The 17639-nt window shown below is 43.9% G+C and overlaps 2 protein-coding genes across 2 annotated transcripts in view; both read left to right on the forward strand.

Annotated features, from left to right (window-relative positions):
* Positions 1-17639, forward strand: part of LOC308082111 (SH3 and multiple ankyrin repeat domains protein 2-like) — a 163292-nt gene that overhangs the window by 62268 nt on the left and 83385 nt on the right.
* LOC308077925 (uncharacterized protein) overlaps positions 1-17639 on the forward strand; it is a gene marked incomplete at both ends in the record, with an annotated part of 36368 nt that overhangs the window by 11820 nt on the left and 6909 nt on the right. Inside the window, one exon of the mRNA XM_080418933.1 lies at positions 1-240. This exon is cut by the window's left edge and continues 42 nt beyond it. Within this exon, the coding sequence (XP_080275059.1) occupies positions 1-240 (240 nt within the window). The remainder of the gene's footprint in view (positions 241-17639) is intronic.

Genomic DNA, 17639 nt, shown 5'->3' on the forward strand with positions numbered 1-17639 from the left:
CTGCCGTGTGCGCTGGGCCGCTCGTCTAAACACAGAGAGTCCCAGAGAGGAGCAGCTTTATCACTGTGTTCACCTGGATATCTGCTGCTCAGAACACGCCTCTATGTGTTTAAAACAACGTTATCACTGTGTTCCTCTGGATATCTGCTGCTCAGAACACGCCTCTATGTGTTTAAAACAACGTTATCACTGTGTTCCTCTGGATATCTGCTGCTCAGGTCCATGTGTGGCTCAGTGGTAGTAGGTCCATGTGTGGCTCAGTGGCAGTAGGTCCATGTGTGGCTCAGTGGCAGTAGGTCCATGTGTGGCTCAGTGGCAGTAGGTTCATGTGTGGCTCAGTGACAGTAGGTCCATGTGTGGCTCAGTGGCAGTAGGTTCATGTGTGGCTCAGTGGCAGTAGGTTCATGTGTGGCTCAGTGACAGTAGGTCCATGTGTGGCTCAGTGGCAGTAGGTTCTTGTGTGGCTCAGTGGCAGTAGGTCCATGTGTGGCTCAGTGGCAGTAGGTTCATGTGTGGCTCAGTGGCAGTAGGTTCATTTGTGGCTCAGTGGCAGTAGGTCCATGTGTGGCTCAGTGGCAGTAGGTTCATGTGTGGCTCAGTGGCAGTAGGTTCATGTGTGGCTCAGTGGCAGTAGGTCCATGTGTGGCTCAGTGGCAGTAGGTTCATGTGTGGCTCAGTGGCAGTAGGTTCATTTGTGGCTCAGTGGCAGTAGGTTCATGTGTGGCTCAGTGGCAGTAGGTCCATGTGTGGCTCAGTGGCAGTAGGTCCATGTGTGGCTCAGTGGCAGTAGGTTCATGTGTGGCTCAGTGGCAGTAGGTTCATGTGTGGCTCAGTGGCAGTAGGTCCATGTGTGGCTCAGTGGCAGTAGGTTCATGTGTGGCTCAGTGGCAGTAGGTTCATTTGTGGCTCAGTGGCAGTAGGTTCATGTGTGGCTCAGTGACAGTCGGTTCTTGTGTGGCTCAGTGACAGTAGGTCCATGTGTGGCTCAGTGGCAGTAGGTTCATGTGTGGCTCAGTGACAGTAGGTTCATGTGTGGCTCAGTGGCAGTAGGTCCATGTGTGGCTCAGTGGCAGTAGGTCCATGTGTGGCTCAGTGGCTGTTGGTTCATGTGTGGCTCAGTGGCAGTAGGTTCATGTGTGGCTCAGTGTCAGTAGGTCCATGTGTGGCTCAGTGACAGTAGGTTCATGTGTGGCTCAGTGACAGTCGGTTCTTGTGTGGCTCAGTGGCAGTAGGTCCATGTGTGGCTCAGTGGCAGTAGGTTCATGTGTGGCTCAGTGGCAGTAGGTTCATGTGTGGCTCAGTGGCAGTAGGTCCATGTGTGGCTCAGTGTCAGTAGGTTCATGTGTGGCTCAGTGGCAGTAGGTTCATTTGTGGCTCAGTGGCAGTAGGTTCATGTGTGGCTCAGTGACAGTCGGTTCTTGTGTGGCTCAGTGGCAGTAGGTCCATGTGTGGCTCAGTGGCAGTAGGTTCATGTGTGGCTCAGTGACAGTAGGTTCATGTGTGGCTCAGTGGCAGTAGGTTCATGTGTGGCTCAGTGGCAGTAGGTTCATGTGTGGCTCAGTGGCAGTAGGTCCATGTGTGGCTCAGTGGCAGTAGGTTCATGTGTGGCTCAGTGGCAGTAGGTCCATGTGTGGCTCAGTGGCAGTAGGTTCATGTGTGGCTCAGTGGCAGTAGGTCCATGTGTGGCTCAGTGGCAGTAGGTTCATGTGTGGCTCAGTGGCAGTAGGTTCATTTGTGGCTCAGTGGCAGTAGGTTCATGTGTGGCTCAGTGGCAGTAGGTCCATGTGTGGCTCAGTGGCAGTAGGTTCATGTGTGGCTCAGTGGCAGTAGGTTCATTTGTGGCTCAGTGGCAGTAGGTTCATGTGTGGCTCAGTGACAGTCGGTTCTTGTGTGGCTCAGTGGCAGTAGGTCCATGTGTGGCTCAGTGGCAGTAGGTTCATGTGTGGCTCAGTGACAGTAGGTTCATGTGTGGCTCAGTGGCAGTAGGTCCATGTGTGGCTCAGTGGCAGTTGGTTCATGTGTGGCTCAGTGGCAGTAGGTTCATGTGTGGCTCAGTGGCAGTAGGTTCATGTGTGGCTCAGTGTCAGTAGGTCCATGTGTGGCTCAGTGACAGTAGGTTCATGTGTGGCTCAGTGGCAGTAGGTTCATGTTTGGCTCAGTGGCAGTAGGTCCATGTGTGGCTCAGTGGCAGTTGGTTCATGTGTGGCTCAGTGGTAGTAGGTTCATGTGTGGCTCAGTGTCAGTAGGTCCATGTGTGGCTCAGTGACAGTAGGTTCATGTGTGGCTCAGTGGCAGTAGGTCCATGTGTGGCTCAGTGGCAGTAGGTTCATGTGTGGCTCAGTGACAGTAGGTTCATGTGTGGCTCAGTGTCAGTAGGTCCATGTGTGGCTCAGTGGCAGTAGGTCCATGTGTGGCTCAGTGGCTGTTGGTTCATGTTTGGCTCAGTGGCAGTAGGTTCATGTGTGGCTCAGTGTCAGTAGGTCCATGTGTGGCTCAGTGGCAGTAGGTTCATGTGTGGCTCAGTGGCTGTTGGTTCATGTGTGGCTCAGTGGCAGTAGGTTCATTTGTGGCTCAGTGGCAGTAGGTTCATGTGTGGCTCAGTGTCAGTAGGTTCATGTGTGGCTCAGTGGCAGTAGGTTCATTTGTGGCTCAGTGGCAGTAGGTTCATGTGTGGCTCAGTGGCAGTAGGTTCATGTGTGGCTCAGTGGCAGTAGGTTCATGTGTGGCTCAGTGACAGTAGGTTCATGTGTGGCTCAGTGGCAGTAGGTTCATGTGTGGCTCAGTGGCAGTAGGTTCATGTGTGGCTCAGTGGCAGTAGGTCCATGTGTGGCTCAGTGGCAGTAGGTTCATGTGTGGCTCAGTGGCAGTAGGTTCATGTGTGGCTCAGTGACAGTAGGTTCATGTGTGGCTCAGTGACAGTAGGTTCATGTGTGGCTCAGTGACAGTAGGTCCATGTGTGGCTCAGTGGCAGTAGGTCCATGTGTGGCTCAGTGGAAGTAGGTTCATGTGTGGCTCAGTGACAGTAGGTCCATGTGTGGCTCAGTGGCAGTAGGTTCATGTGTGGCAGTGGCACTAGGTTCATGTGTGGCTCAGTGGCAGTAGGTTCATGTGTGGCTCAGGGCTGGCAGTAGGTTCATGTGTGGCTCAGTGGCAGTAGGTTCATGTGTGGCTCAGTGGCAGTAGGTTCATGTGTGGCTCAGGGCTGGCAGTAGGTTCATGTGTGGCTCAGTGGCAGTAGGTTCATGTGTGGCTCAGGGCTGGCAGTAGGTCACCATCTTTGTCCTTGTCCCAGATTCTCCCTCATGGGAACACACAGCATGTTCAAGCACCCCCAGGGTGGGGAGGCCAACTGTGGCCGAGCGTTATTAACCGTGCCGTGGCATTTCCCCAAGGAACCTGCATTTAGATTCATCACTGGAATATTCACACAACTTTACTTTGAATTATTTTTAATTTAATCAAGGACCCCCCCCCCCCCCTCTTGTTTGATTTACACTAGGCCATAGACACACAGTTGGTACCATTTTCTTTTGTCTTTCTTTTTAATCTCTGGGACCCCAATGTACATGGTCAAATCCTCACTTTTATTTAACTCTGAGAGTGTACACATGGAACAAAAGGGTCCATTTGGTTCCATGTGTACACTCTCAGAGTTACAGACCTGTAAAGGGTCCATTTGGTTCCATGTGTACACTCTCAGAGTCACAGACCTGTAAGGGTCCATTTGGTTCCATGTGTACACTCTCAGAGTTACAGACCTGTAAGGGTCCATTTGGACCCCTGGAGTAAAAAACCCAGTGCCCTACATTCTGAATTCCACCAAAATGTGTGGTTTGTTGTTGTAATTGACCTATTATTGGTCCAGCCGATTATTATTGAGTCTGATATTCATAATTATTGGCATTGGCGTTATTGACTTGATGTCATTTTTAAGTGATGAATGCTACAGCTACAGTTCACAAACTGGCATGATAACAATATTATTCTGGCTTGAAAAAAATAGATCATATGCAAATCCAATTTCATATCTGTTGCCGTCTACTGCAGCAACAGAGAAGAGTTCATATTCTGCTGCTGTTTCACCCTAAGATCCAATCTGAAACATTTGATTTGTGAATGAGAGACAGACAGTCTACAAGGAGACAGATGTGTAGTGAATGAGAGACAGACAGTCTACAAAGAGACAGATGTGTAGTGAATGAGAGACTAGCCTGCTGCAACCCTCCTGATTTCGTGTATAAAGGGGCGTGTGTATAGAGCCGGCGAGAGACGGCGCCTGATCCCATTGGTTCACCGATCTGTCCGTCAACCCCCGCCCCGTTAACACAACATTACGAGCGACGCCCACTGCACTCTGGTTGGTTGGGAAATGAAACACTTCCTCATACCCAGTACAGGCTATAGTTGGGCCAGGCTTTTATTTTTTTAGCAAAACTAAGCAATAAAAGCCTGGAGATCGAGGCTAATGAGAGACAGACAGTCTACAAAGAGACAGATGTGAGGTGAATGAGAGACAGACAGTCTACAAGGAGACAGATGTGTAGTGAATGAGAGACAGACAGTCTACAAAGAGACAGATGTGAGGTGAATGAGAGACAGACAGTCTACAAGGAGACAGATGTGTAGTGAATGAGAGACAGACAGTCTACAAGGAGACAGATGTGAGGTGAATGAGAGGTCTTTTGGCACGGAGACTGTTTGGATATGTGTAAAGAACACTGTCTATATCACAACACTGTCTATAAGGTGTCTTCACAAGCATAATACAACCGGTCGTCACCATTGAAAATTAAACCATTATTTACATCAGCTACTGCTGCTGCTTGCAAATGTGATCATGGGAAAGCTCAATAATCTTAGTAGAATCCTTTTAGTGTGAGATGCCCCCATTGTTTTAAACATCTTTTAGTGTGTGCATGTTTGAGATAATCCTATAAGATCATCTTTTAAGATTCTACTGTGTGATGCTGCCATCATCATGACATTCATTTTCACTTTTTTTATTTTCAATGTTTTATTTGGGGTTTTATGACCTCAATTACACCCAAAAAACCTGAACTTAGAACATTCAGTGGATTTTCTGTGGTCTGGGGTTTTCTGAATAATTAGGCTGAAAAGTAATCTGAGCTTGGCCCTTCGACAGTGAGGTCACAGTCGATTAATCCCGCCCACTCTCCTCCTCGCCCCTCCCCTCCCCTATCCTTTCCTTTGGGGGGGGGCGGAGCAGAGGCGATGATTGACAGGCAAAATCCCTCACCAGCGACACCCGCAGGCAAAGATTTCTTTTTTCATTGCAGTTGAAAAGGCTTTAGAAATGTGAGAGAAAAACACCTGCCATGGATCACTGGAATGGAATTTTCACTTAAAACTTTTTGTACACTTTTGAAGGACCAGGACAAAGACTTTGAATGTGGTGTAAAAGTGAATGTCATTAAACCTTTAACATCTCACAGGCTGCAACACTGATACATGTTCATTTACAAAGCTATTCTTGTGTGTGATTATTATCGAAAATGTTTATTTTCTCTCTCTTTTCAAATGTATAACTATATCCTTTGAAAATAGCTGATCTACAAGCTCACAACGCGTCGCATCGCGACGCGTTGTGAGCTTGTAGATCAGCTATTTTCAAATGGCCAAAATGTATATAGTGCTGAAGTGGTTAACGTATGTTTTGTAATAATAATCAAAATCTTCTAGCTGCAAAACTGGTACATGTTTCATTTAAGCTATTCCTGGTGATCTCCCTTCCTACATTTCCTCGAAATGTGTCTTGGTTAGAAGGACAACCTTAACCTCAGATCAAACGCTCGGCTGCGTTATGTTGTACCTTCATCTGCATCTGAGGGGAGTAGAAATAGTCTCTTTAACTTTGGTCCCTGGTCGTGGAACGACCTGCAGACCAGACTCAAATTGGCATCGTTTAATGTCCTTGAGCAGTTTTCACCGTAGATATTCTCACCAACACTTGCTCCTGCTTGGATGTTCAGTCTCTTTGTAGGTTGACATTTTTTGCACATGTACATTTTGTGAATTTCTCTTCATGTAGCATTATTAGCTTTTTTTTTTACGTTGCTTGAATTGTATCTCTCTTGGAGATATTTTGGTATTTGCTGTGTATCATGTATGTCCTATTGTTGTTTGTTTTGTAGTGTATGTTTGGCAAAGATGTGTCATTTTATTCTGCCTCTTGGCCAGTTCACACTAGTGGAGCCGAGTACAGCCGATCGAAATGGAACGGGCCGCCATTGAAATTATGTCCACTGTTTTCGTCTCTTTTAAAACTTCAAAACGCTCTCAAACCCATTTTTTTCTATAATTTTTATCCCTCGATTTTGTAACCCTTTTTTTCACCCGGTGCCAATTTGCTAAGTGATCCTGGGCACTACACTCCCCCCACCAGCCAAGGGAGGCCAGGGCCGAGCTCATGCCTCCTTCAATGCATGAGAGCCAACTGACCTTCTTGTCACCTGACAGGGGAGAGTTTCCTTGGTTGGACGTAGCGCGTGGAAGGAACACGTTATTCCAACCAGTTCCCTTCCCCTCCATCAGGCGCCCCGGCTGACCAGGGGGAGGCAGTATAGTGACCAGGATTACTACATGTTTTTGTGAGGGTATTAACTACCCTAGGAGACACGGGGAGAACATGCAAACTCCACACAGAGTAGGCCCTGCAACCCCTTTTTTGAGGCACAAAATGTACTTTTAAGATATCGTTCGGATAGAATTTAGTTGTTTAACTTTATTTATGTGGTCAATTAATCATGACAGAGCCTATTTAAAAATAAAATTCAGAGAACCGGCAGGGGCGGGCAGTGACACGCATGTATCCGAATAAAGCAACCTATTTTCGGCATGGCCCTTTCAAAAGTCCCCTTGCGTCACGTTGCTCTGGTGGTGGTGTAACGAACTGCTGATTGGCTGAAGGGGAAAGAACTGCTGATTGGCTGAAGGGGAACAAACTGCTGATTGGCTGAAGGGGAACGAACTGCTGATTGGCTGAAGGGGTTGTCAGCCAACGGTATTACTCCCGCCCAGCTCCAGCCCACAGCAAAAAAGCCAAACAGGCCCTCATGCCAGACTCCTTCTTGAAAGCAAATGGAAATGAGATTTCCAGAAGGGGTGTGGTTTACCAGGCTAAGTTCACAGTTGAAGAAGAGACTTTTTCTCAATGTGTATTTCTACTGGTTAAATAAAGTTTTTTTTTTTTTTTTTTTTTCATCTAGCTGCCAGTCCATTATAAGTCAGGTTGGTAGCTTCTGGATGTAATTCTCCCAGACAGGCAACGACGACATGGTCGTCTGTCACTGCTGATCACTACTTTGACTTGAAAGCCTTCATGTGAGAAAACACGCTCACACACAGCCCTCATGACACCGTCCATCACATCCTTCATACGTCACTGTTTTCCTGCACAGTGTTTGCTGGTGAATAATAGAACGATAGAGGAGGAATGACGAGGGAATCTATTAATCTAGGCCAGTGGTTCCCAAACTTGTTTTAGCTGAAGACCCAAAAGAGATATTAGATGTTTGCCCGGGACAGCAAACTAGGGGAAACAACAGATATACAAGCTCACAATGCGACGTTTAGAGGAGAATTTCAATGATGGAAGAAGCTGCAGTCGCTCAAAGTTAGCACTATTTGTAGTGGGAAACAGTATTAAATAATATTTGAAACCGGCGCCCCCTACTGTAGAAGTACTCCAGTTCCCAGCATGCCTTGCACACCTCCCACACTCCTAACCGGGGGGGTTGAGAACATCCCCCTCATTAACACATTAACCGCCAAGAACGTAGTCCTACGGTCCGTTAAATCCAACTGTTAAGCGCCGAGACCGTAGCCCTACGGGCTGCGGTCTTTTCGCGCATGTGCGGTCCGGGTGCACTTTCGGAATTTTTTTGATCCACTTCCGTTTCCGGTTTGATGACCGGAAATAGAATTATTTGGGATCCGGTTTTGACGATCACGCCCGCTCCCATTCTACAGACGAAACTGAAACTCAATTCTCTTCCTGTAGTTTTTTCTCCTCGCATTTCACTGTTTAACGTAATCCGCTCTAACTACAACATGGATACCCCGTTTGACACGCGATCTTCACTGGGAGATACAGGGAGATCTCGCGGATGTAAACAGACCGTGTAGAGCTCAATCTTAAGGATTTTAACAAGATCTATGGCGACATGAAAAAAACAAAAAAACAACAAAAACACCTTGGCACTGGTGAGTACATTATGAGATTAACCTCTGGCGGTCGATGTGTTAACTCTTTGACTGCCAGAGTAATAGTGTAATAGTGTGACGCTACTGCCAGCGAAAAAGGAGCGATTTTACTCTACCTTTGAAACATCATGGAATATTCTCTGTGACCGCCGTCCTCACGGAGATCGGCTCATTACACACACGGGGTTCTCGTAGTATAGGGGGGTGGGGGGGAATGTGCCCGCTCGTGGTAATCCATTGCACAGCCGTGGCCATTTGAATGAGGCTTGTTTTTGCCATAAAACAAGAGGAACGGAGATCTAGCAGAGATATAGCCATTTCCCCACAGGAAATAAATAGGAAGTAAACAAGCTTTTATCTTTTTTTAATGACGTCAGTTCCAGCTCATCAGGCAGTGACAGCGTCATTCATAGGGTAGACAACTCAGAACTTGGTGGCAGGCTGTGCCTTGGCGGATAGGCCCCAATCCTTGATTCTGAACGGCTGGTTTCCGTGATAAAACACACTATAATGTACACCTTAGATCAGTCTATATCGGTCACAGGTGTGTTATTTGTCCAGTGTATCGGTAGCACAACGAGGTAAGCAAGGGGAGCGCTTGTTCTCCTTACAAGCTCATACATTTGTATATTCAAAACCTTTATTTATTATTATGCAAGGCTGTGTGAGCTTGTAGATCAAGCTATTTTCACTACTTTTGTGGGAGACGCTAATTTTGTGTGACGAAGAAGGGCATTCAGTTATGAAAACACACAAAGAGAAGTCGAAATATGGAGATTTCAATATTTCTAGCCAACAACGACGATGTGTCCTCAACTTCACGAAGACAGGATTCAGGGTTCAAAATCCATGAAGTGGCCCTTTAACATGGGTGCTGTCCGTTAACATGGGTGCTGTCCGTTAACATGGGTGCTGTCCGTTGTTGTGGAAAAACACATTTCAGTGACAAAAAAGTGTCCGTCCATAACTAGTGAAACTCTGTGAAAACAGACAGTCCATAACTTAGTGAAACTGTGAAAACAGACAGTCAATAACTTAGTGAAACTGTGAAAACAGACAGTCAATAACTTAATGAAACTGTGAAAACAGACAGTCCATAACTTAGTGAAACTGTGAAAACAGCTTGTCCATAACTGAGTGAAACTGTGAAAACAGACAGTCAATAACTTAGTGAAACTGTGAAAACAGACAGTCAATAACTTAGTGAAACTGTGAAAACAGACAGTCAATAACTTAGTGAAACTTTGTGAAAACAGACAGTCAATAACTTAGTGAAACTTTGTGAAAACAGACAGTCAATAACTTAGTGAAACTTTGTGAAAACAGACAGTCAATAACTTAGTGAAACTGTGAAAACAGACAGTCAATAACTGAGTGAAACTGTGAAAACAGACAGTCAATAACTTAGTGAAACTTTGTGAAAACAGACAGTCAATAACTTAGTGAAACTTTGTGAAAACAGACAGTCAATAACTTAGTGAAACTTTGTGAAAACAGACAGTCAATAACTTAATGAAACTTTGTGAAAACAGACAGTCAATAACTTAGTGAAACTTTGTGAAAACAGACAGTCAATAACTTAATGAAACTGTGAAAACAGACAGTCAATAACTTAATGAAACTGTGAAAACAGACAGTCCATAACTTAGTGAAACTGTGAAAACAGACAGTCAATAACTTAGTGAAACTGTGAAAACAGACAGTCAATAACTTAGTGAAACTATGAAAACAGACAGTCAATAACTTAGTGAAACTGTGAAAACAGACAGTCAATAACTTAGTGAAACTGTGAAAACAGACAGTCAATAACTTAGTGAAACTATGAAAACAGACAGTCAATAACTTAGTGAAACTGTGAAAACAGACAGTCAATAACTTAGTGAAACTATGAAAACAGACAGTCAATAACTTAGTGAAACTATGAAAACAGACAGTCAATAACTTAGTGAAACTGTGAAAACAGACAGTCAATAACTTAGTGAAACTGTGAAAACAGACAGTCAATAACTTAGTGAAACTGTGAAAACAGACAGTCAATAACTTAGTGAAACTGTGAAAACAGACAGTCAATAACTTAGTGAAACTATGAAAACAGACAGTCAATAACTTAATGAAACTGTGAAAACAGACAGTCCATAACTTAGTGAAACTGTGAAAACAGACAGTCAATAACTTAGTGAAACTTTGTGAAAACAGACAGTCAATAACTTAGTGAAACTTTGTGAAAACAGACAGTCAATAACTTAGTGAAACTCTGTGAAAACAGACAGTCAATAACTTAGTGAAACTGTGAAAACAGACAGTCAATAACTTAGTAGCCTCGATCTCCAGGCTTTTATTTTCCTTCGCGTTTTGCTCAAAAAGAAAGCCTGGACCAAGCTGTTGACATTCCTGGCATAGGAAGTGGGAGTCAACCTTTTCATTTCCCCAACCAAACAGTGCAGTGGGCGTCGCTCCAAATGTTGTGACGTCAGGGCTCTCAATGCTGCACATTGGGGAGGAGGATGGGCGCGGGGCGGGGGCGGGCGCACAGATCGGTGAACCAATGGGAGCCCCCGGCTGTTTATTCCGGAGATTTTGAATCCGCCCCTCAATGGCAGATATTAGATGCGCTGGGGTAGGCTAATAACTTAGTGAGACTTTGTGGAAACAGACAGTCAATAACTTAGTGAAACTCTATGAAAACAGTCAGTCAATAACTGACAGTGAAACTCTGTGAAAACAGACTGTCATTCCTTCAGCTTCCTTCACTGTCGGCTGTAAAAGTCTTGTCAAATGATTTGTTTTTTTGTTTAGTTTTTTTGTCTTTCTAAAGTTCTTCCCTCTCTTTTACCTGTGCAGTTGTTGCAGATGGCACAAATACACAATGGGGGAAAAGGTATTCTCTTCCCATTCTCTGTAGAGGTTCGGGCCGCTACGCGATCCGACTGATATGCGGAGATATATGGAGATCTCTGAGGCAGCGGCTGTCGTCTTATTCGTGTCCACGCATGCAGTGTGTAAGTGGGAAAATGTGACGCATAGAAGTATTGCACAATAATGTAGTTATATGGGGCTATTATTGTGCAATAATGTGACGTAGTGGATTTCCCATGGCAAGCACGATATCTGTGCTTAGTTTGGAAAAGAAAATGCACTGCTGGTGTGCTAGTAGTAGGCGAACGGGGTAAATGGGATAAACGAAGCACGGCCTTCTCTATTAGTGTGGCTGGATATGTCTTTTGTATTGGGGTGTCTCTTCCCGAACTCATTCTCAACTACTCTGGAACGATGCAAGATGGGAATGAATGCTCCACCCGGTTATCCAAAAGCTGTTGTACTTGTTGTCAGAGTGGTGGTCCCCTGTAGTAACTCTGAGGACCCCTGTGGTCCCCTGTAGTAACTCTGAGGACCCCCGTGGCCCCCTGTAGTAACTCTGAGGACCCCCGCGTTGAAGATCCCATCTCATATCATAAAGAGCATGAGGTCAAAACAATGTGGAGTTTTACACTAATGAGTGTGTCTAAGTAATGGATGCTATAATACACTCAGGTAAATAGTGTTGGCTGATCTTCTATGACACCTCTTCAATGTCAAAGCTTAGCCAGGGTTCTTTTTTTCACGCTGAGCAGCATTGATCTTTGTTTGTGAGAAGATCAGACCTGCTTCAGGCTCGGGATACTGCAGATCTTCTACAGTCGAGCTCACAGCGCGTCAAGTCGGGTGTTTTTGGCAAAAGCGATTTGGTGGTAGTGTGAGAGGAAGAAATGATATGGCTGCTTATATCTAACCTTTATATTTCACCATCACTTATAATACTTCTACAATACATTATGATATTTGACACTTTGTAAGAGTCTAGGTGTCTCCACTAGGCCTGACACAGGCCTGATCTTGTTATGGTTCAGTTTGTCCTTGAAGCAGCTAACAGTATAACTATGATCTCTGCTCCTGTGCTCCAGGCAGAACTACCGTACCACTGACATGAGTGTTAATGTACTTCTGGCCATGATATCATGTACATAAAGCATAACCACCTCCACCTAGAATATTGACTAGACTCCAATGTGCCTCGTCATCGATTGCTGATTGATCCAGAATCCCACGACGAGTGAAAAAAGAATGCACCAAGTACAGTTGCAACTCAGGATCTGTTTTACTAAGGATAGAGGGGTTGAAATGGTTAAGAGGTTGAGTTCCTTGGAGATTTCCCAGCAAGTATCTGGTTTACTGTACAGTATGTCACATTTCCTCAGGTCCTCCTCAATACAGATGTATTTTTCAGATGTAGCAATGCTGGGAAAAAAATGAAAAAAATAAACATGTTTTCTTTTAGCATGAATCATTAGCTCTTAACACAGAAACATGGAAAATAGGGCAACCAGGAATCATTCTCTGTCTCTCTCTCTCTCTCTCTCTCTCTCTCTCTCTCTCTCTCTCTCTCTCTCTCTCTCTCTCTCTCTCTCTCTCTCAGTCACACACACACACACACACACACACACACACACACACACACACACACACACACACACACACACACACACACACACACACACACACACACACACACACACACACACACACACACACACGTACACGCTGTAAAAACATGCCACCCAGTCTTAAAATAGCGCGCAGAGTGGAAGCGATCGTTTCCCCATTAATAATTTATTCCAAGGTACACTGCAAAGTAGAGCATGGATGCTTCCAGCCCCGTGATGTGAGCTTTCTGGAGGATAACGTTTTATCCTCCAAACAAGCACACACCCATCTCTCTCTCTCTCTCTCTCTCTCTCTCTCTCTCTCTCTCTCTCTCTCTCTCTCTCTCTCTCTCTCTCTCTCTCTCTCTCTCTCTCTCTCTCTCTCTCTCTCTCTCTCTCTCTCTCCCTCTCCTCTGTCAATATAAAACACACACACACACACACACACACACACACACACACACACACACACACACACACACACACACACACTCCACAAAGAACCCGGGGTGAGATTGCAGCGGATCCCACTGACAAATCAAACACTATCAAACAGATGATAAATGGTACAGTCCACCCCCCCCACCTCCTCGCGGCATTCTTCCCAGCACCCCTCCCACATCCCGTAGTAACACACGGCAACGGTCACTTAGCAACCGTTGGCACGGAGCGACTGACTGTGTGCGCAGTGATAACTCAGCTTTTTATACTCGTTGTTTACCTGAGAGAGATATTATGATTTATTAGATACATATTCACACACGAGTACATTTGAATATGTGTGACATTATACTTGTAAGCAGTGGTGTAAGTACATTTACTCAAGTACTGTGCTTAAGTACAATTTTAGGTGTTTTTACTTTTCTAGAGTATTTCCAATTTCCAGTCCTTTTACTCCACTACAATTATTTGACAGCTTTAGTTACTTGTTACCTTGCAGATTTAGATTATTATAACAAAACACACATTAACCACTTCAGCCTATACATTTCGGCCATTTGATAATAGCAGATCTACAAGCTCACAATGCTTCACGATGCGACACATTGTGAGCTTGTAGATCTGCTATTTTCAAAAGTTGTGTATACATTTTGAACTTGTGAAATGGGACATTCTGCATAATGAGTACTTTCTTACTTTTGGTACTTTAAGTATATTTTGATGCCAATACTTTTGTACTTTTACTCGAGTAAATTTTGATTACCGGACTTTTTACTTGTAACAGAGTATTTCTACACTGCAGTATTGATACTTTTACTTAGTAAAGTAAAAATAATTGAGTACTTTTTCCACCACTGTTCGCTGTCCAGTGGAAAACGTGCATTTCCAAAACGCTTACTTTTCACAACATTTAAAAATCAACCTGGTGTCCTATGTTTGTCATGTCATCAAACCTTTTTCAAACAAATGTGCTATTGTTGCACAACAACACTGTCAAGTACAGTGTTGGGCAGTAACGAGTTACTTTTAATATATTACTGTAATATTATTATTTTACCCAGTAACGAGTAGTGTAAGGTATTACTCTGCCAAAACAGTAATATTTTACCATAGTACTGTGTAAGAAATAGTGGGGGAGGGCCGCTTCAATTGTAACATTTTTCACCTTTCGGTCTTTTACTCGGCGATCGTTTTACCTACATATGTAATATTTTCAAGCAAAGAACCTATACATGTCTGCTATCATAAACCACTTAAAGTTTTTCAATTGATAAAACAGGTCGTGAGTTATTAAACCGAAAGTGGACGCTGTTCCGACGTTACATTTTAAGCGCTTATCAGACTAATTGTAACAGCCATAGTTACAAAAGTAACACTGCTAAAAAACGGCATTAAACAAATCGTTTTCAGCTTAAATCAATTATATTCATTTCAAGCAACTGTTTTACATTGTTTTCATACCAAGGATGTGATAAGATAATGTATCAAACGTAAGGAATTTATTAAATCTTACCGGGATAGCAGTTTGAGTAAATTCCATGGGAAAATCCATTGATTACACCTAAACAGATGGGTGTTACAATCGGGTCGCTCTGTGCTCCACTACTTTGGCTTTGTTTACAGAACAGAGCTAACGTGCATAGAGTAATAAAACGATGTAAACTGATGAAGAACAGATACATGCAGACAACCATGTGGATTTTAGCTCGACAACATTAAAGGAAATATTTGTAGACCAAAGATACTCAAGGTGATTTTTTTACTAACTTTAAGATAAATCATTTCTGCGATAACTTTCTCTAGTCTGGATGAAAATACTTCCTACTTCCTGGGCACGTTCATTACAGCACTGGTCACATACTGATGTGATGACGTTATGAGAAAATTGACCAATCAAGAGAAAACATGCTTGTTGCAACCATGACGCGTTACAAACATGGCGGCTCTCCCCTGCATATTACATATTACTCAGGTTTTGTTGGCTACCTTTTGAAAACATTTACTTTAAAAGGTCAAGAGAGATCTGAACTGCATCGTTGCGATCCTTCTTTTATTTTTGGGCGGTGTAGCCGCCCCTATAAGTGGGGTTGGGACACCTCATTAGTACATCTTTTGCTGCACTGTGATTGGCCCATATTAGTACACCCCTAGCATTAGTACAACCCTAGCTGTACTGTGATTGGCTGACTCTATTGGCTGACTCTATTCAGCACTGTGATTGGCTAGCGAGACGCATGACGACATTCATAACCTATAAATAGCACCACGCACTTCAAAAAAATATTTTTTTGAAGTGAGCTTCCATCACTGTGATGATAACACCGCCCACTTCACACTGGGTGTGATTTTTGGGGGTGGTGTAGCCGCCCCTATAAGTGGGGTTGGGACACCTCATTAGCTGTATTGTGATTGGCTCATTAGTACACCCCTAGCTGTACTGTGATTGGCTGACTCTATTGGCTGACTCTATTCAGCACTGTGATTGGCTAGCGAGACACATGATGACATTAATAACCTATAAATAGGATTATGCACTTCAAAAAATCCTTTTTTTTTAAGTGAGCTTCCATCACTGTGATGACCACTGTGATGACCACACCGCCCACTTCACACTGGGTGTGATTTTTATTTTACTGTGGGTTATCTGTCAAAGCTTTCTTTGCTGCAAAGCAAACAGTGGATGTGTGGTACGTCTCTAATGACAGGTTGGAGAAGTGGATACTTGTCCAGGTCAGTGGTCAACAACATGAAAAGTGTAGAGACTTGGTTTTAATCTGTTATAGAAAAAGCTTCAGCTGTGTGTAAAAGAAGACAGAGGTCAATAGGTTAGGGTGAGAGGCTAGCAACTTCATTAAAACATCTAGAACAGCGTCAGACCTCAGCAGCAGAACGGCCCGCTGGCATCGCTTTCACCGTTGGTGTTTGTTATGGTGCAGTACTGTCCCTTTAAGACTGAAATATGCAGATCAACCCAGCACGTCGACTATAGCGTGTCCGTTTGTACGTCTGTCGTTGTTTCTTCCTCCTCCTCTCGTACACTACCTGATCAAATGAAATGTAGCGAATGCACACGTGAGGCAGTTGAACTGAATTCAAATATCAGACAATTGATGTCTGTCTTGTGTGCAACAGTGATTCTATTTTAATGACGTGACTCATTTATGGGATGAAGATAGTCAGTCACTTTGGAGAAAAGGACTGTTTTGAAGATGTTTCATGAGTGTTGAAGGAGACAGAGAAGGCGTGCAGTCATGTGATCAGTCATGTGATCACCTCTGAAGGTAAAAACGGTGAAACCAACGCCAGTGGACCGGTCTGACACTACATGATGCTTTAACCCATTCAAACCTGGAACGCATCTGTGTAACCACTTAAACTATTATTTTATACTCTGGCTATTTTTGAAAAATATTGGAACATTTTTGCAAATATTTGAATATATATATATTTTTTAAAGCTAATTATTTGTACTCAAATCTTTGCATCTGGGGGGGTCCCTGGAACAACATATTTGGAGATGGGGGTCCGCGGCCAAATACATATCATTTTGGGGGTCCTTGACATGAAAAAGATTGAGAACCACTGACATAGGTTTTTCATGAAACTGTTAGGATTTAGAAGATTTTTTTTTTAAATTGGCTTCAGGTCTTAGGGCGCGCTCCCACCAAAACATGGTCGGCTGCTGTTAAACGCAGGTTGTGCGCGGCCTAGGGCATTAACGAATAGTGATTTATGGTATTCGAATTATTCAACCCTAAAGTATTCGAATAGTCGATTATTCGGTTTGATTATAAAAAATAAAATAATAAAACAAATTTAAAAAAGTTTTTTTTTTTTTTTTTTTTTTTTTTAATGGCATTGATGACTCGACTCAAGGAATGCGAGTTGACGTCACACCAGAGCTCACAGCTGCATGTCTGCTCTAGAAAAGCCACAAAAAAAAAAAATCAAAAAAAAAAATTATAATAATCTTTTTTTTTTTCTTTTTTTTTTTGAATAATCGAATAGTGGTTTGATAGTCGAATAGTCGGTTTGATATTCGAATATTCGAATATTCGGCTATTCGGTGAATGCCCCGCGGCCACAGTTTTTAACAGCCAGCGGATTCTAAAAAACGGGAGTGACCACCTGTCACTCACTTTCAGGACCGTCCTCGTAGCCCGCATCGCCTTCTGCCTTGAGCACCATGGTGCTTCCTGAGTCTTGGGACGGTCCGCCTTCGACTCACCCGATTGGACAGAGGGGGAAAATCAGCTCCAGCCTCCAGCAGTTTTCTGCTTCAAATGGACAAGTCGTGTAGAGCAGATAAACGCACGGTCTGCGCGACAGGCGGAAAGATCCGCTCTTGCGTGAATCCACGCATTTACATTGACAGAGCATTGGTAGATTCCGCCCCAGAGGTAAAATAGAAGTGCGGTGGGAGCGCCCTTAAAGGTACATTCCGCCCGACGTTTTTCTTAAGCAGAAACTAAAGCAGAAGATGCACTTGAAAGGAAGGAGGAGATGGACATTACT

The sequence above is a fragment of the Gymnoscopelus braueri genome, assembly GCF_963280865.1.
Source record: "Gymnoscopelus braueri genome assembly, chromosome: 1".
Taxonomy (NCBI): domain Eukaryota; kingdom Metazoa; phylum Chordata; class Actinopteri; order Myctophiformes; family Myctophidae; genus Gymnoscopelus; species Gymnoscopelus braueri.